At 40.8% G+C, this 18,591-nt stretch overlaps 1 protein-coding gene across 2 annotated transcripts in view; it reads right to left on the bottom strand.

Moving 5' to 3' along the window:
• Positions 1-5,576: 5,576 nt before the first annotated feature.
• The window catches only part of ASCC1 (activating signal cointegrator 1 complex subunit 1), an 86,654-nt gene continuing 73,639 nt past the window's right edge, over positions 5,577-18,591 (bottom strand). For both annotated transcript variants that reach the window (XM_081224239.1, XM_081224238.1), the window contains exons 10-11: positions 7,414-7,572; positions 5,577-6,335 (exon numbers count right to left, since the gene is read on the bottom strand). In XM_081224239.1, coding sequence (XP_081080365.1) covers positions 7,456-7,572 — 117 coding nt within the window. In that variant the 3' untranslated portion in view covers positions 5,577-6,335; positions 7,414-7,455. The remainder of the gene's footprint in view (positions 6,336-7,413; positions 7,573-18,591) is intronic.

The raw sequence follows: 18,591 nt of genomic DNA, 5'->3' as shown, positions 1-18,591 counted from the left end.
GAGGGACTTACTGACAGGTCAGCCTTTTCAAACGAAAGGGGCCCCAAAGCTGCTGGGTGTATCTGATAAATGATACATATGTTCCATGCTTTTCTTCTGTTTGTATTTAATATTTAGCAATACAAAATGGAGGAAGGAACCTCAGTTTCCAAATAAGAAACTTAAATTTATCCTCATCTTTAAAACCATTTAATCTCATTTCTAGATGACCTCACAGACAAAACAAGACAAATATACAAAGATGTTCAATCCAGAATTATTTATAATAGCCGAATCTGGAAACCAAATCAAGGTCCATTAGTTAGGGATCAACTAGTTAAATTATAATACATACAACAGGCTATGGTACAGACATTAAAAATAATGTAGGGCTTCCCTGGTGGCGCAGTGGTTGCGAGTCCGCCTGCCGATGCAGGGGAAACGGGTTCGTGCCCCGGTCCGGGAAGATCCCACGTGCTGCGGAGCGGCTGGGCCCGTGAGCCATGGCCGCTGAGCCTGCGCGTCCGGAGCCTGTGCTCCGCAACGGGAGAGGCCACAACAGTGAGAGGCCCGCGTACCGCGAAAAATAAATAAATAAAATAACATAAAATAATAATAATAATAATGTAGATCTGTATCTACTGACAACTAATGTGGGTACATATTACTGGGTAAGAAAAGCTCAGTATAGAAAACCAGGTGTCACTCGATCCCATTTGGAAGGAAGTGACAGTATAGTGCAGCCGTTCTCAAACTTTCTGGTCTCAGGAGTCCTGTACACTGGAGATTACTGAGGACCCCAAAGAACTTTGGGGTTGGTTTATGTGAGATATACAGTATAGACACTGATATGCTGTACTTGAAAATACAACTAAGCCTGCCTCTCAATGTTTCTGTGAACCTAAAACTGCTCTAAAAAATCTTTCCAAACAAACGTAATTAAAAAAGTGTATTTAAAAATAACAATGCCAAACCCATATTAACAAAAGAACATATTTTATGAAAAAAAATTATATTCCCCAACCCCCCCCCCCCACCAAATTAATAAGAGTAGTCGTACTGTTACTGTTTTACACTTTGGCAAATCTCTTTAATGTCTGGCTCAAAAGAGGAAAGGTAGATTACCTTCTGCATTATAGCAAGTGTGTTAGTTTGTTAGGACTGCCATAACAAAATACCACAGACTAGGTGGCTGAAACAACAGCATTTATTTTCTCAATAAATTCTGGAGGCTAGAAGTCCAAGATTAAAGTGTTGGCAGACTTGGGAGTTCCCTGGTGTTCAGTGGTTAAGACTCCCTGCTTTCACTGCCGAGGGCCTGGGTTCAATCCCTGGTAGGGGAACTAAGATCCCACAAGCAGCAAAGCACAGCCAAAAAAAAAAAGAAAAGAAAGGTGTTGGTAGACTTGGTTTCTCCTGTCTCCTCCTGGCTTGCAGATGGCTGCCTTCTTGCTGTCATACATGTCATACATGTCTTTCCTCTGTGCATGCACATATCTGATGTTTTTCTTTCTTTCTTTTTTGGTTGTCAAATGATCCTTTATTGAAATATTTTCCTTTGCTGTCCTTAACTATCTGGGCATTCCACTGCACCACTGCTGATGTCATCCATGATGTCATGAGGGTGGCAGCCATCAACATTGCAGTCCACAGACTGGGCAGTCCCTGGGATCTCTTTAATGGTTCCAGACAGTTCTTGAGCTAAAAATAAGCGCCACATCTGTTGGGCAATGTTGACAATCTCATCAAAAATTGTATGTCCACTGTGCTTAATGTTCTGCTTCTTTCTGTCTCTTGGCCATTCCTTGAGGGCTTTGATGATCAGGGCAGAGGCAGAAGCAACTTCTTCAGTCTGGCCCTGTCTGTTCTGAATTGGTCACTTTCACTGTCATTCTCGGACTCTTCCAATCACCAGTTACTAGGCAATATCATCAACCAAACTTTTTTGGAGACAGACCCAGGGAGCTGATCTCAGTAGTCAGGGGTCCGATGTTTCTTTGTGTGTCCAAATTTCCTCTACTTATAAGGACATCAGTCAGACTGGCTTAGGGCCCACCGTAACAGCCTCAGCCTCATTTTAACTTAATCACCTCTTTAAAGGCCTTATCTCCAAACAGTCACATTCTGGGGTACTAGGGGGTGAGAGCTTCAACATATGAATTCTCAGGGAACACAATTCAGCCCATAGTAGTAGCTATAATGGGAAGTAGCTAGTAAAAGCACAGCAGAAGTACTGAGAGCAAACTGAGTTTCTCTCTAAAAACACGTATCTAGGGCTTCCCTGGTGGCGCAGTGGTTGACAGTCCGCCTGCCGATGCAGGGGACACGGGTTCGTGCCCCGGTCTGGGAAGATCCCACATGCCGTGGAGCGGCTGGGCCCATGAGCCATGGCCGCTGAGCCTGCGGGTCCGGAGCCTGTGCTCCGCAACGGGAGAGGTCACAACAGTGAGAGGCCCGTGTACCGCAAAACAACAACAACAAAAAAAACAAAAACATGTATCTATAACCTAAACCTACCAACTTATAAAATTCTAGAAAACACAAAAATATACAAACATATATTCTATTAACCATCAGTGTGATGATGTTACCATATCATATAGCCTCTGGAAAACTCCACTGTACACTCAGGAGAGAATCAGAGTGAAAAAGGCTAATTATGCCTTAATTTTTTTTTTTTTTTTTTTTTTTTTGCGGTACGCGGGCCTCCCGCTGCTGTGGCCTCTCCCGTTGCGGAGCACAGGCTCCAGACACGCAGGCTCAGCGGCCATGGCTCATGGGCCCAGCCGCTCCACGGCATGTGGGATCCTCCCAGACCGGGGCACGAACCCGTGTCCCCTGCATCGGCAGGCGGACCCCCAACCACTGCGCCACCGGGGAAGCCCTATGCCTTAATATTTTTATGAAAATAGTAGGACCTTCCCACGCCTCCAAAGGATCTCAGGGACTCTGAGGGGTACAAAGACCACATTTTAAGAAACACAGATACAACCTTTATGACCTCAGGCAAATTTCTTAACCTTGTTAAGCCTCAGTTTCTAAAATGAGGTTAATGATAACACCAACTTAAGTGGGCTTGTAAAGATTTAATGAATAAATACACATTATTCACAAATAAATGACAAATGTAAGCATTCTGCTAATATTAGCTGTTATCATTTGTGAAAAATTACTTAGCAACATGATACATGTGCTTAAATGCATAGGAAGTAGTAACCTCTGGATGAGGAAATCTATTTTTTAAACAAATATTTAAACTGAAGCATAACACTGGAAAAAGCATAAGACAAAGTAGATAGCTTGATGATTTTTCACACAGTAATCTTATTTTACCTTTGTTTGAGAGATCATTTTATTAATAACAACAAAAAAGTTATTGATAAACAACCACAACAGCAGCCCCTTTTCTCACGTATAGCATCCTTGGGTTTTGCTATCCATCTCCCTGTAAGCATCAAGACAGAATCTGAGAGGTGTCCCTTAACTCAATACCCCTCTGGTACCATCAGGTTCTCTTTGGCACCAGGAAAAGCGCACAGTACAAGAGCAAACCTGAACCAAGCTTTGTGTCATTATGAAGCTGGATTCTCATCCGTGTCCAATTTAGTAAACTCTGAAGTTCACTTAAAAAGTAACCATTATAGGAATTCCCTGGTGGTCCAGTGGTTAAGAATCCACCAATGCAGGGGACACAGGTTCAAACCCTGGTCCGGGAAGATCCCACAATGACATGGGGCAACTAAGCACGTGCACCACAACTACTGAGCCTGCACTCTAGAGCCCACGAGCCGCAACTACTAAGCCCGCACCCCACAACTACTGAAGCCTGCACACCGCAACTACTGAGCCAACGCACTGCAACTACTGAAGCCCACACGCTCTGGGGCCCGTGTGCCACAACTACTGAGTCGCGTGCTACAACTACTGAAGCCCGCACGCCTAGAGCCCGTGCTCTGCAACAAGAGAAGCCACCGCAATGAGAAGCCCGTGCACCACAACCAAGAGTAGCTCCCACTCGCCACAACTAGAGAAAATCCCACGTGCAGCAATGAAGACCCAATGCAGCCAAAAATAAGTAAATAACCATTATAAGAAACATTTATCATGTTTCTACCAAGGGTATGGAGTTCATTTGAGGGTAACTCATTGTGCCCCTTCAAAAAAACACCAATATTATTCTCCATAACGAAGTTCCTTATATAATAACAGAGATCTTGTGTAATAATCATGGTGAGAGATTTTTTTCCCCTTCTCCTCTTAGAGGAGTTAAGGGTGAATTCAGTGCCTCAAAAGCCAACTGGAGGGCTTCCCTGGTGGCGCAGTGGTTGAGAGTCCGCCTGCTGGTGCAGGGGACACGGGTTCGTGCCCCGGTCCGGGAGGATCTCACATGCCGCGGAGCGGCTGGGCCCGTGAGCCACGGCTGCTGGGCCTGCGCGTCCGGAGCCTGTGCTCTGCAACGGGAGAGGCCACAACAGTGAGAGGCCCGCGTACCGCAAAAAATAAAAAAAAATAAAATAAAAAAATAAAGCCAACTGGAGTGATGTTAGGTGCAAATTAACTCTATTTCAGTGCAGAATGAACTGCAAAGTGGTAATACTAAGGGAGACTGGATTATAAGCACAGAAATAAATCCTGCATCCTTGACCCCATTACAATTTGGTGAAAGGGGACCTGGAATCTTGAAAAATTCTTTTAGTTCCATCAAAAATTATTTGCTCTCTAACACTGTTGCTCTTCTCTAAAAGTCCTACATCAAAACTACCTGCTACTCCCCCTTCTACAACAGTAAAGTGTACTTTCTTTAGAGCTACATTGTCTCAAAAATTTGTCTATTGGCTTCTAGAAAGAAAACTTAAAACATAAATTTTTTTTCCAATTCTACCAATACCTACAAACTTACAAAACAAACAAAAATACATAAGCTGTGACACACTCTATTAACCATCAGAGTGATGATGTCACCATATCACATAGCTGCTGGAAAACTCCACTTTACAAGCATGAGAGAATGAGAGTGAAAAAGACAAATAACTTGTGAAAAATTACCTGTGAAAAATTACAGTATGATAAGTCCTTAAACGCATAGTTACCTCTAAATACTAAATAACAGAATTTCTAATTCTGTTAAGAATTTAGCATTTGATATATAAAGTTACATTTTCCAAAGATAAAAATTTTTTTCCTAAAAACGTTAAGTCATACCTCTGATACTTAAAAGAAGACATCTTTACTTCCTGGTCAAGGTTGCCCAACGGCAGCTATCAGAAAGAAATCAGTAAGACAGAAGCGGGACCAAGAAGAGATGAGGGCACTGAATTTCAGTTGACTCTGCTATTCAGTACTACCTCTGGGAGCACTCATTCCCATATGCCATTTAACAATCAGGTGAGTGGGGTAAAAGCTCAACTTAAATTAAAAAATGAATATTACCAGTAGAAAGCTTTTTGGGGAAAAACCAACCCTGCAGGCACCAATATGTAACTCCTGGATGTATTGAATAAGTGATGGCAGCAATGTATCCCAACACACACTGACTAAGGGGGTCAAACTGAAACTATATAATAATACTAAAAAATACTAAAAGAAAAACACAGTCACTTTAGAAATTCATTTATTCACAAATGATCTGTGCAGTCACATTGATAACAAATCTCTGAGTGTTATACACAGCCCTTACCATGTCGTGGCCTTATTAACACACGGGATTCAGAATCATACTTCTCAAATACAAAGTAAGAATCAAGATTAAGACTAAGGAATGAAGGAAAGAGAGAGGCCATGGAGGGAGAAAGGCTGTGAGGGGGTAGATATGAGAGGTAACAGTGAGGCTGGAGCTCCCCAGCAGAGAGTGTGGCAGGACTGTGCTGGGAGCTCCCTCCCTTTGCTGGTCTGCAGCAAGGAAGGAGTGAGTGCCTTCTGTGGCTGACACTCTCCCAGGGAACTCTGCATAGTCCTGCTGGCATCACCATTGTTTTGATTGCTGCTGCCCTGAGAAGTAAACAGAAAAGAGCTACAGTACTGCAGCTCCATCAGTGGCATGGGAAGGCGAGGGTTAGGGTAGGGTGAAGGAACAGGAATCTAAGAAATGTAAAAGGTACCAACTTCAGAAGAAAAGGGAGAGATCAAAGTAAAAGGTAAAAACTTTACCAGTTATTTTGCTAAAGTTTAAATTCTAAGTAGTAAAGGAATTGAAAGCAGGGTCTCAGATATTTGTACACCCATGTTCATAGGGCATTATTCAGAACAGCCAAGAAGTGGAAGGAACCCAAGTGTCCATCGATGGAAGACTGGATGAACAAAATGTGGTTCAGTCGGTCCTCCATATCCATGGGTTCCACATCCGTGGAGTCAACCAACTGCAGACCAAAAATATTTGGAAAAAAAATTACAGAAAGTTACAGAAAGGAAAACCTGCATTTATTGTGTGCTGGCAAATATTTACATGGCATTTACATTGTGTTTGGTATTATAAATAACTTAGAGATGATTTAAAGTATACAGGAGGGTATGCATAGGTTATATGCAAATATTATGCCATTTTATATAAGGGACTTGAGAATCCACAGATACCAAGGGAGGTACTGAAACCAAGGGAAACCGAGGGATGAGTGTATATACATCGGATGGAATATTACTCAGCCTTAAAAAGGAAGGAAGTCCTGACACATGCTACAAAATGGATGAACCTTGAGGACATTATGCTAAGTAGAATAAGCCAGTCACAGAAAGACAAATACTGTATGATTCCACTTATATGAGGTATCTCAAGTAGTCAAATCCATAGAAAGAGAAAGTAGAATGGTGGTTGCCAGGGGCCTGGGGGGGTAGGGGGGGAAGAAGAGTTGCTTAAATGGGTACAGAGTTTCAGATATGCAAGATGAAGAAGTTCTAGAGATATTTTACAACGATATGAATACACCTAACACTACCGAACTATGTATTTGAAAATGGCCTAAGATGGTAAATTTTAGGTTATGTGTTTTTTACCACAATAAAAAACAAATTCTGGGTATTGATTAAAAGGGGGAAGGAAAAAATACAAACCTTCTACAATCTGTAGATATTATCTAGGTGGAGAGATTAATAAGATCACACACCTGTAATTCTCTTTTAAAGTATTAATATAAGAGTTTAATGGTTGAGGCAAAATCAGTAGGTATATAAGAAATAATGCAAATCTGAGCTCCACGGGGCTTCAGAGGTACATTTTCAGAGAAGAGCTTTGGAAAGAGGGGTAGACCCTGTGAAAGATGAACAAGCTAAGGGTTACAGGCGTATGTTCTCCCTGTGCTCACAACCATCTCGCTGACAGTGCGATGACTGTGGACCACCATTAGACACCATGGTATCCTTGGGGAATCACCCAGGAAAGTTATCACCCAAATTTCCACATCCCTCCTTGGCAATTAAAATGATGATACTTTCACTCAGCACCTTGTGAGGATGTTTAATTTCCAGTGTTTCCCAAGATCCACCTCAGGAGAAGTCAATTTGTCCACAGGAGGCATAGTTTCCAAAGCTGTCTACTGTGAATCTCTGAGAGATGTGAATTGAATTGAGCTTTAGGGTACCAAAGGAGAAGTCCTCAAATAGCTGAAAAGGAAGAATAAAAACTCAGAGTGAATATCCAAAGAAAATCATAGATGAAAACATTAAACATCAGATTCTCTTGTAAAAACACCACAACAATCCCGACAAACCTCCTGTGCTTTCTTTTCAGTACTTATTCTGAAAAATGATCCTGGACAGGAGGGACAGAAGCGGGAGTGAGCAAAGAACAGCAGCTCTTCGTTGATTAATTGAAAGGCCTCCTCTGACAAAATGCACTAGAGAAAGAGGTCTGAGAAGTCAACTCCAAAATGTATCTATTGAGCAGATATGACCAGGAACTTGTAACAAACATCCTAGGGCCATACCCTGATCCACAGGGCCTAACAAAGCTGCTTCTATGACTTTCAGTTACTGACCATGCAGGATGTTAGTTTTGTTACAGCCGGGATAAAATTTGATATAATATATTCCCCCACCTCGTCAACAACATTTATTAGAAACACTGACTAAAATAAACAGAAGATAAGGTTCCTGCCCTACAAATAATTCTGATAACCCAGCGAGGAGTACAGAACACTTTCGCACACAAAACAGCCAGAGGAACACTTCTATTGAATGATATAACAAGTACAAATGATAATATTTATCAAAAACCTTTCATTAGACTTTGGATTCAAGCCAACATCCCGAAGTAAATGCTCTTTACTACAATTCTTTATTTTAAAAGCTTTCAACTTTGTCAGAGGGAGGGATGAGCCACACTCTGAGAAAGACCTGCTCTTGTGATCAGCACGTTTACAAGGCAGAATGCAAAATGACATCAGAATTCATTCGAGGGAAATTAAGCCACACTGCTTAGATAAGGAGTGTCAAAGAGTAAAGGGCTGACCTTCTTCTGTTAGGATGGAAGAGTTGCTCTTTCTTGTCAGCACAATCCTGAGAAAGCCTTTCAGTACGTCAACCAGCAATGCTTGAGTAGAACCTAAAGCTGAGACCTTTGCACATTAGCAAGTGACTGTCTTGTCTCTTCACTTATTTTTATAGTATCTCTATAGCCATGGACTTCAGCCACTGTCACCTTTCCTCTTCCTGCAATTAATGGCCTAGGGAAATGCCTGGGGTTCATTTAAAGTCTAACTTTATAAAGCCCAGTAAATACTGATTCTTCAACATGACATCAACTTGACCCCAAAGATCTATTTAGAGGTTGTGTGCCGCATTGTCTTGTCTTTCTTTCAGCTCTTGCCTGCATTGATTTACACAATTAACTTCTCTTCCTGGCTTCAGCAGCCTGTTCAAACCATATCCACCCTTTTGTGTAAAAAAATACAGCCCGAAATGTTTATTGGCTAATCCCTTTGCTGAACGTTAATTTGAAGTGAAAGCCATGCCAACAAGACGTGACAGATTTACAGCTTTACAAACTGAAGGCTTCTAGGTACAAAGAAGACATAACCAAAGGGGCAATAAAAGACAAGGCAAATCAAAACTAAAAGGGAACTCATAATACTTTCAACAAGTTAGTTTTTAGGGATTAGCAGTCCATGGTTCTTCTCTTTGTACCTATGCTTCCAAGTGGTGGAGACACCACAGCTAGGAGCTGGAAAGTACTTACCTCTGACTTCACTTTGCCTTTTAAATACTTATAACCTCCAGACGGCATGATTTGCCAGGGAGATTTCTCATGCTTTAGGTTTGAAGCAAAGAGTAAATACGGTGATAATGAAGTTAGCTGGGATATGATTTCAATGCAGTAATTACACAGATTAAGAGAAGACTGAACACAAATTCTCATGGTCCTCTAAGACAAGAGCAGCAGGTGGAAAGACTGAAGTCAGTCTAAACTTACGACAGGCATGTGGGAGCTGGGTAGCTGTGGACAGATGACACCACCCATGGGACAAGATCATAAGGGGTAAAGACTCAATAAGATGAACAAGTCGAAGTACCTTCCTTGTAAACTGTAAAGCACTCCTGAAAAGTAAATATTTCCTATGATGTTTACAACATCTCTCTGCTCTTCTTAACCTGTCCTTATGCTACCTTCATAGGCTGCCATCTTCTTCCACACCTTTTGATAACATCATAATCAAATGGATTTCTTATCCAAAGTCCTTAGTGTAAGGCCAAGCTTCATTTTAGCCTTTCCTGTCCCCATGTTCTTGTTCTCTATGTTTCTAATGATTTAGTAACAATTTTTCATAGTTATTTTATTGTTTAGTCATTGTTTTATCTTTAGTCTTAAGATTCTCTTTTAGTTCTGCCAATTATTTCTGGTAACTCGTTAAAATATAAGTTCTACAGAAGAAAGAATTTTTATGTTCTTCCAAGCTGAATCCCACTATATGCTATAACTGTATCTATGCATATGATCAATAAGCATTTGTTAGATAAAATGACAACAAAATCGAATGCTGGAGATGTCTGTGTACTTCGTGTAGGAAAAGAGAAAACTATAACATGGTCTTGTTTAGATGGATATAAAAATCTCATTTATAGATCACCACCTAGGAATCCTTGAACAAGACTTACCCAATGGTATTACCTCTAATGTAACCTCAACTGTAACTACTTGTGAAGAAAGAATTTATAGTTATTAGTAATGGAAATTTCACATATTCCTTTAAATTTCTATGTGTTTTTTATTTGTCAAAGCCTAGTCTTAGCTCAAATTTCTGATCTAGAATGTCACTGAGCACCTGATATTGTGCATTTTCATGTAAAGAGGCATATGATGTGGTGTTGTCTCCCAGGCAACTGCCATCTGGTTAGGGAGATGGGGTATGTGTCAGAAGAGAGGCATGTTGATGACACGGGTGTGTTCACCTTGTGAAAAGTTACTGCATTATGTACTCAATTAAAGTTTACCTAAAACAATATAGGTGGCAAAGGTTAAGTGTGGGAGGAGAGGTATAGGCAATTAATAAATGCAGCGGGAGGTGAGAAAACAATGGATGTAGAGGGCTGGGGCATCTAGAAAAGCCATCTGGAAGAGTCAGAAACTGAGCTGGGCCTTGTAGCAAGTGTAAGACTTAGTGAAGAGGAGGAGGGAGGGCAGCATGAAGGCAGAAATGGGTATGGAGGGTCAAGTAGACCAGGTTAGATGTAATGGAGGGTTCCTAAAAAGAAGCAGTGAGAAGACTGAGGATAGAGACATAAGGAGGGAAAATCAGATTAAGGGGGGCCCTGAGGGTCAGGTTCAGAAGTTAGACTTCATTCTAGACGGTGGGGAACCACTGAAGGCTTCTGAGTAAGCTGCTGGCCCAAGATGAAAACCAAGGGAAATTAATCTGGGTGTGGCATACTGATTGTGCTGACTGGAGAAAGGAACAAGAGAAGAAAGAAAAGGAGACCAGGGTAGCAGTTAAACTGTGAGATACTGAGTGTCTATTGACTAAAAATAGTAGTAGTGGGCCTGCAAAGATTGAAGCAGATGTGAAATACTATGAATGAAACACAGAACAGACTCCGTGATTTTCTGGATGAGAGGAAGGAGATACAAAAAGAAGATGAGAAAAGTCATGGATGACAGGGTAAAGGGATATGTGAGGGTACCATTGATAGTGACAGAACATTTCTGAGTGGGAGCTATTTTATGGGGAAAAACAAAAAAAATTCAGATCTGTTTACACACTCATTCTGTATCTTTAGCTGTGTGTCTCAAGCCCTTCTCCAACCAAGGGTTTGCCTGGTATGCTCTGAGAATATATACTGAAGACATGAAATCCGTAGCACAGTTAAGTGGAAGCACATCACCATAAAAACTTTACAACTGTCTATTTTTTTAATTGAGTAGTATTTCTCTATGTATTAGGGAAATGAACTCTTTGTGTGATGAATTGCAAATATATTTTCCCCCAATTTGTCATTTGTCTTTTGACTTTACTTATGGTGATTTTTACCATGTCAATTTAAATTTTTATAAACTCAAATATATCATAAGAGATTTTTAAAACAAAGTTACCTAATGCCAATATTGTTATATATTAAAAAATCAAGGTGAACAACAAGTATATATGTTGACAACAACACTAAAGAAGTAAAGATCATAAGAGCTAAAGTTTACTGAGCAAGCATGTATGCCAGGCATTATACTTTGGGCTCTATGTGATTATCTGACTGCCTCCTCACAACCCCAAGAAGCAGATACCATTATTAACCCTCATTTTAGGGTTGAACCTGAAATTTAAAAGGCTAAAGTAACTTGTCCAAGAATACACAGCGAGTAAACAGTGGAAAATTGACATTCATAAAGCTGGAAAAGAAAAAAAAAAAAAGAAATTAAGATTCAAACCCAGAACTTATATACAAAACAGAAAGAGACCCACAGACATAGAAAACAAATTTATGATTACCAAAGGGGAAAGGGGGGGAGGAATAAATTAGGAGATTGGGATTAACATATATACACTATTATACACAAAATAGATAGCCAACAAGGACCTACTGTATAGCACAGGGAACTACATTCGATATTGTGTGATAACCTACATGAGAAAAGAATCTGAAAAAAAAAATATATGTATGTATAACTGAATCACTTTGCTGTACACCTGAAAGTAACACAACACTGTACATCAACTATACTTCAATTAAAAAAAAAAAAAAAGATTCAAACCCAGGTAGCTTAACTCTGAAGTCTGAACTCTTTAACCTCTGTACTCTACAGCCTCTCCTTGTGGGTGATGCCCCTTAAAACCTGGCCCTGTTAAACCACAGAGATTAAGCTTGACTCACAAAACTCCCAAAGACTGAAATGAACATATTTTTTCCTTGTTATTCCTACTTTCATTGTCACTTCTCATCCTGGACCTCGTTTAAGAATCAGATGGCTATAGTTCAGCTAGAAGAATTTTAATTGAATTCTGGATGAAAATAAGCACAAATCAACTAAATGGCTCCATTTAATTAGGTACCTGAATGGAGAAGAGGAAAAAGCTTAAACTACAAGTTTAAAAAAAGAAAAAAGAAACTTGGTTGCTCTTTATAGGCTAAAGTAGTTCAAGAAGAGCAAAGTGGTCTATTGTTTAAAAAATAAAAGACCTAACAGGAAAAATTTAAATTAAAAAAGAACCATGGCAAGGTACTTAAATCATATTGAGTTTTTTTCCCTCACTGTTGTTTTATAACAATTCCTTGGGGATTTTGAAACCTAAACCTTTTTCTTTCTGAAAACATTTCTCTCTGACACACACACAGAGCCCTGTTATGTTGGAAGCCAGCATTTTTTAAAGCCTGTCGTAAAGGAACAAAACAATGAACAGCTGCACAAAACTACAAATATTTGATAAGGAAACAAACATAGAATTTAAGACTGCCAATATTTGTGATATCACTTGTAAGTAATAAGTACTGATTTGGACAATTAAAGAAAATCTAAAACCCAAGTAAGTGTAAGTATGACATTTGAAAACTGTTAAGCATACAGCTGCTATCCTTTATTGACTACTCACAGTTATCTTCAGAAAATTAAAGTTTTCCTATTACCAAGTAAAGAGACAAATGTGGACCACCAAGATGAAAGGTTTTTGGTCAAAACCAAAGGCTTCCTTGACAGAATCTCAAGACAAAGATCTAACCATCCTGCTGTCCCTTGCTCACATGATCTGTGAAGCCTACCATTTTTAGTTTGTACATGTTTGTTTCCTAGGGAGAACACAGAAGAAATTATTGATTTCTGGTAGTGTAGTGGTATACACTGAAAGAAAACAAAAAGCAAGATTTAAGGGCTAACTGTGGTCATTTTCCCTTGCATTCATTTCAGACCTTCTACTCCCTCCTCTCAGGCCCTATGACACAACCACAGAAGACCAGAAATAATTCCACATGTGACTAGGCTGCAAAGATGAGCCTCAAAATCTCAGCGAGAGGTGGGGAGGAGAGTAAAGAGGAACCTCCTAATATCTGTGACCTCAAGCTACAAAACCGAATGAATGGCCAATCCTCAACAGCATAATGACAGACATGTTGGGGATCCCTGTCCATTGGGCTTCCCAAATGAGGCTCGCTCTCTTTCTTCAATCTTAGACAAAGTAGTGGTCACTCTCTTCAAAGATCTCTCCTTTAAGAAAATCTATTTCTTGTGCTGGGTGGCCTCAGTGAACTATTTGCTATCTGATTTGACTTCAAAAAGAGGAAATTCAGTTTTGAAGTCTAAAATGAAGATTCAAAATATGTTAAGTCCTGGCAAAAGAAATAAAAGCAAAAATGAACGAATGGGATCTAATTAAATTTAAGAGCTCTTGCACAGCAAAGGAAACCAGTGACAAAATGAAAAGACAACCTAATGAATGGGAGAAAATATTTGCAAATGATATGGCTGACAAGGGGTTAATAGCCAAAATATACAAACAGCTCATACAATTCAATAACAAAAAAACAACCCAATTAAAAAATGGGCAGAAGACCTGAACAGACATTTTTCCAAAGACATACAGATGGCTAAAAGGCACATGAAAAGATGTTCAACAACATTAATTATCAGGCAAATGCAAATCAAAACAACAATGAGATAACACCTCACACTTGTCAGAATGGCTATCATCAAAAAGTCTACAAATAACAAATGCTGGTGAGGATGTGGAGAAAAGGGACCCCCCCACACAAGGGGACCCCCCTGTAAACTGGTGCAGCCACTACAGAAAACAGTATGGAGGTTCCTTATAAAACTAAAATAGAGTTACCATATGATCCAGCCATTTTACTCCTGGATATATATCCCTCCAAAATTTAAAAACACTAATTCAGAAAGATACATGTACCTTAATGTTCATAGCAGCACTATTACATCATAGCCAAGATATGGAAGCAAACTCAGTATCTATCAGCAGATGAATGAATAAAGAATGTGGTATATACATATATTTGTGTGTGGGGGGTGGGTATATACAGGAGTATTACTGTGCCATAAAAAAGAACGAAATTCTGTCATTTGCAACAATGTGGATGGACCTAGAGAGTATTATGCTTAGTTAAATAAGTCAGACAGAAAAAGACAAATACTGTATGTTATCACTTATATGTAAAATCTAAAAAATAAAAGAAATGAATGTATATAGCAAAACAGAAAGACTCACAGATATAGAAAACAAACTAGTGGACACCAGTGAGGAGAGGGAAGGGGGGAGGGACAAGATAGGGGTATGAGATTAAGAGACACAAAATACTATGTATAAAATAGATAAGCAGGGCTTCCCTGGTGGCGCAGTGGTTGAGAGTCCGCCTGCCGATGCAGGGGACACGGGTTCGTGCCCCGGTCCGGGAAGATCCCACATGGCGCGGAGTGGCTGGGCCCGTGGGCCATGGCCGCTGAGCCTGCGTGTCCGGAGCCTGTGCTCCGCAACGGGAGAGGCCACAACAGTGGGAGGCCCGCGTACCGCAAAAAAAAAAAGATAAGCAACAGGATATACTGTACAGCATAGGGAATTACAGCCATTACTTTGAAATAATTTTTTTTTTTTTTTGGCCGCACCATGTGGCATGCGGGATCTTAGTTCCCCCACCAGGGATCAAATCCACACCCCCTGCAGTGTAAGCATGGAGTCTCAACCACTGGACCACCAGGGAAGTCCTAAAATAACTTTAAATGGAGCATCATCTATAAAAATACTGAATCACTCTGCTGTACACCTGAAACTAATATAATATAGTAAATCAACTATAGTTTTTTTTTTTAATTTATTTATTTTTGGCTGCGCTGGGTCTTCATTGCCATGCGCAGGCTTTCTCTAGCTGCAGTGAGCAGGGGCTACTCTTCATTGTGGTGCACGGGCTTCTCATTGCGGTGGCTTCTCTTCTTGCAGAACACGGGCTCTAGGCGCGTGGGCTTCAGTAGTTGTGGCTCACGGGCTCTAGAGCACAGGCTCAGTAGCTGTGGCGCACGCACTTAGTTGTTCCGTGGCATGTTGGATCTTCCCGGACCAGGGATCGAACCCATGTCCCCTGCATCGGTAGGCAGATTCTTAACCACTGCACCACCAGGGAGATCCTTATACAATTTTTTTTAAATGCTAAGTCCTGGGCTTCCCTGGTGGCGCAGTGGTTGAGAGTCCGCCTGCCTATGCAGGGGACACGGGTTCGCACCCCGGTCCGGGAAGATCCCACATGCCGCAGAGCAGCTGGGCCCGTGAGCCATGGCCGATGAGCCTGCGCGTCCGGAGCCTGTGCTCCGCAACGGGAGAGGCCACAGCAGTGAGAGGCCCGCATACCACAAAAAAAAAAAAAAAAAAAAGTTAAGTCCTATGAAATTTATAGTCATTCCTGGCATGTGCAAGTTAAACTAACCCTTAGTACATAATCTGGTACAAATGAAAATAAGTACTGGTGTTCAATTAATGCAAGGATTTAGAAGGATGCAGCGGGTCCTGTTTCTCCCCCAAGAAGGGATGATTTCTATTGTTTTCATGTATGGCAATTAGACTTCTGAAACCTAAAGTAAACAGGAATGGCAAAAGCACACTACTTTGAAGTTTTCCCAGTGTTTTCCTTCTATAATCTGTTTTACCAACTTCTATTTCTCACAATTGCCCCCTGTTTACAGATAAAAGTAACAGTAATAACACTACTTTGTACTTAATAATAATGCTCCCCCACCTACCTCCCTACCAGGGATGGTATGAGGATGAATGGAAGACAGTCTGACAAGCACTTTGAGCTCTTTGGAAGGCACTCCCACAGGAAGCCTTGCTGAGGCTAAATAACACCTTTTATCTAAGGATCTAAGAAGTATCTCACAAAGCCCAGCTCATTAACCCTTCAAAAAATCACTGTGACATAAACCAGAGCTCAGCATTATCCCCATTTAAAAGATAAGAAACAGAGACAGGCTAGGACCACTAACATTGTGATATAAATTTAAGAGTTCCTGGGACCAGGCCTAGAACACAGGCCAGTAGAAGGCCATGTCCACATGGCAGTGTGCATTTGTCTCACAATCTGAATAACAAATCTGTATCAAAGAATGCCAAGTGGGGAAGAAGTCCCATCCTTGGGCTATGCATATGCAATCAGACAGCAAAGGAAGTGTCCACTTGGTTTTGTGGCCAAGAAAGACAAGTAATGTGAAAAAACTATAATCACAGCCCTTGGAAGATTCTAACTGAAAAACAACGAAACAAATAATGGTATATTTCACAAGCATTCTTCACGAAATTGTACCTCCAGGTACAAAAATGATAAGACTTTAGGTAGTAAACAGAAAGATATGGACAACAGACTGAAAATATAATAGATTTGAAAACTATCACAACTCTTCATAGGTCATACTGCCAATGTCACTTAGAATTAGGATCACAAGTAAGTTTTTTCTTGTCCCACAGGTAAGTTTTGTTTGTTAAAATTCCCCAAATCTAAAAAAATGATTCTGAGTTTCTGCCAAGGTACCAGGCAATTCAAATTCTCAAGCCTTCCCGTACCTTGCATTTTTCTTCTGGCTACGTGCAAGATTACTCCTGAAGAGAGTAAATATGAGAGATGTGAAGAGACAAGAAGGAAAATGGTATCTAACACATCAGGTCAAAAACACCTTCCATCTACTTGAAAAATATTTATACAGGCTGCACTCACACTGATTCTTTCTAAATCATCACAAAAGAACACAATGGAGCCTATTCACACTAAGGTAAGCCATGTCCCTCTACGCATACACAAACATACCCAACTTCACCTGGAAACCAAAGGTAGAAACTTCTTTTCTATTGAAGAGAGATCAAAACAGTTCTTAGGGCAAACTAGACTGCAATGCTTTCCTATCAATAACCACAGAGCTACTCTCTCCCTCAATTTCTCCATCTTTAAACAGGGACAATACCTTACAAGGATATTCTGCAGTTACAGGAAGATAAATTATCAGATGGAATTTTGAGCTCTATTATTGTCACTCACCAACTATAACGTCCAATGCATCATTACAGGACAAAAAGCAGCTTCCTTAAAAGAAAAAAAGAAAAGGTCTAGAAGGAACTCTGATAGCTTACAGTCTCTGCAGTCATCAACTGGTTTCACGGGGCTATATTTTTAAAGAATGGAATAGAAACATCTACTTCAGAATAAAAGCATCTCCATTAAAACAGTACCAAAAAGCTTGCATGTCACCAGAGCCCAAGTCTCCCCAGTGACTGCAGTGGCACAGGAACGTTTATCAAGCTGCTCACAAAGAATGGGAACATGAACTTCCCTCTTTGATTCTGCTCTCCCAAACCACCTGCCTCTCTCAGCTGCAGAGAGCATGAGGAATGTTAAAGGCCTGACCTGAAGAGGTGCCAGGCAGAAGCCAAACAGCCAGGGAATGAAGGCTTTAAAACCTCCTTCAAATAATTACGCAGGGTTGCACTTTTGGATGTTTGGCCTGAGCCTCACTGCTGACGTGAGGATTATCAAGTTTAAGACTCTGCTGGTAAGGCCAAATGACCTATTAGAGAGTGAATTAAAACTGCTATATACAAACAGGATGCCAGGCAGTTCTGCTGAGCACCTCAATACTCAAAATGCCAAAGGACTTCCCCTCCCTGCAGAGTCCTTCAGTTTTAAAAAGTAGCAATAAAAAAGTGTGGGTGGAGGTAGGACGCAGGAGAGAAGAGGCTGTGCTGACATGGCTGAAGAACCCAGACCTCATCTCAGCACACAGCAGCACGCTCTGCTGGTTTCCACAGCAGCAGGTAGAATTAGCATCAGAGATGAGCCGCTGGGAGTTGAGTTTGCTGCAAAATTTCTTCCAGAGAAAGCCCTGCCTTCAGGCATGGATATTACTGCTTCACCAGGGAAAAACTGCCCCAGGTGGCTGCTGGCTAGCAGGGTCTCTTCAATGTCCTAAGCCTGTGACTACCAACCCTAAGGGCAGATGCCCTCTCAGAACAAATCTAGGTAACGTTTCCGCAGATAAATTCTTTCCCTTAGAAGGAGGCTGCTTAATGCTCATTCAAATCTGTTACCACTCGTACTTTGTTTGGTCATCTTCCCTCAGGGATTACTCATAATTGTCCCTCAAACAATAGCAACAGAAGGTAAGTGTTTGATCTTTGTATTATATATGAGAAAGGAAGTGCAAGTCAGCAGAAAGGAGCA

Source organism: Mesoplodon bidens (genome assembly GCF_964165515.1).
Source record: "Mesoplodon bidens genome assembly, chromosome: 1".
NCBI classification, from domain to species: domain Eukaryota; kingdom Metazoa; phylum Chordata; class Mammalia; order Artiodactyla; family Ziphiidae; genus Mesoplodon; species Mesoplodon bidens.
The sequence above is the reverse complement of the archived record's forward strand: the minus strand, read 5'-3'. Positions and strand labels throughout refer to the sequence as shown.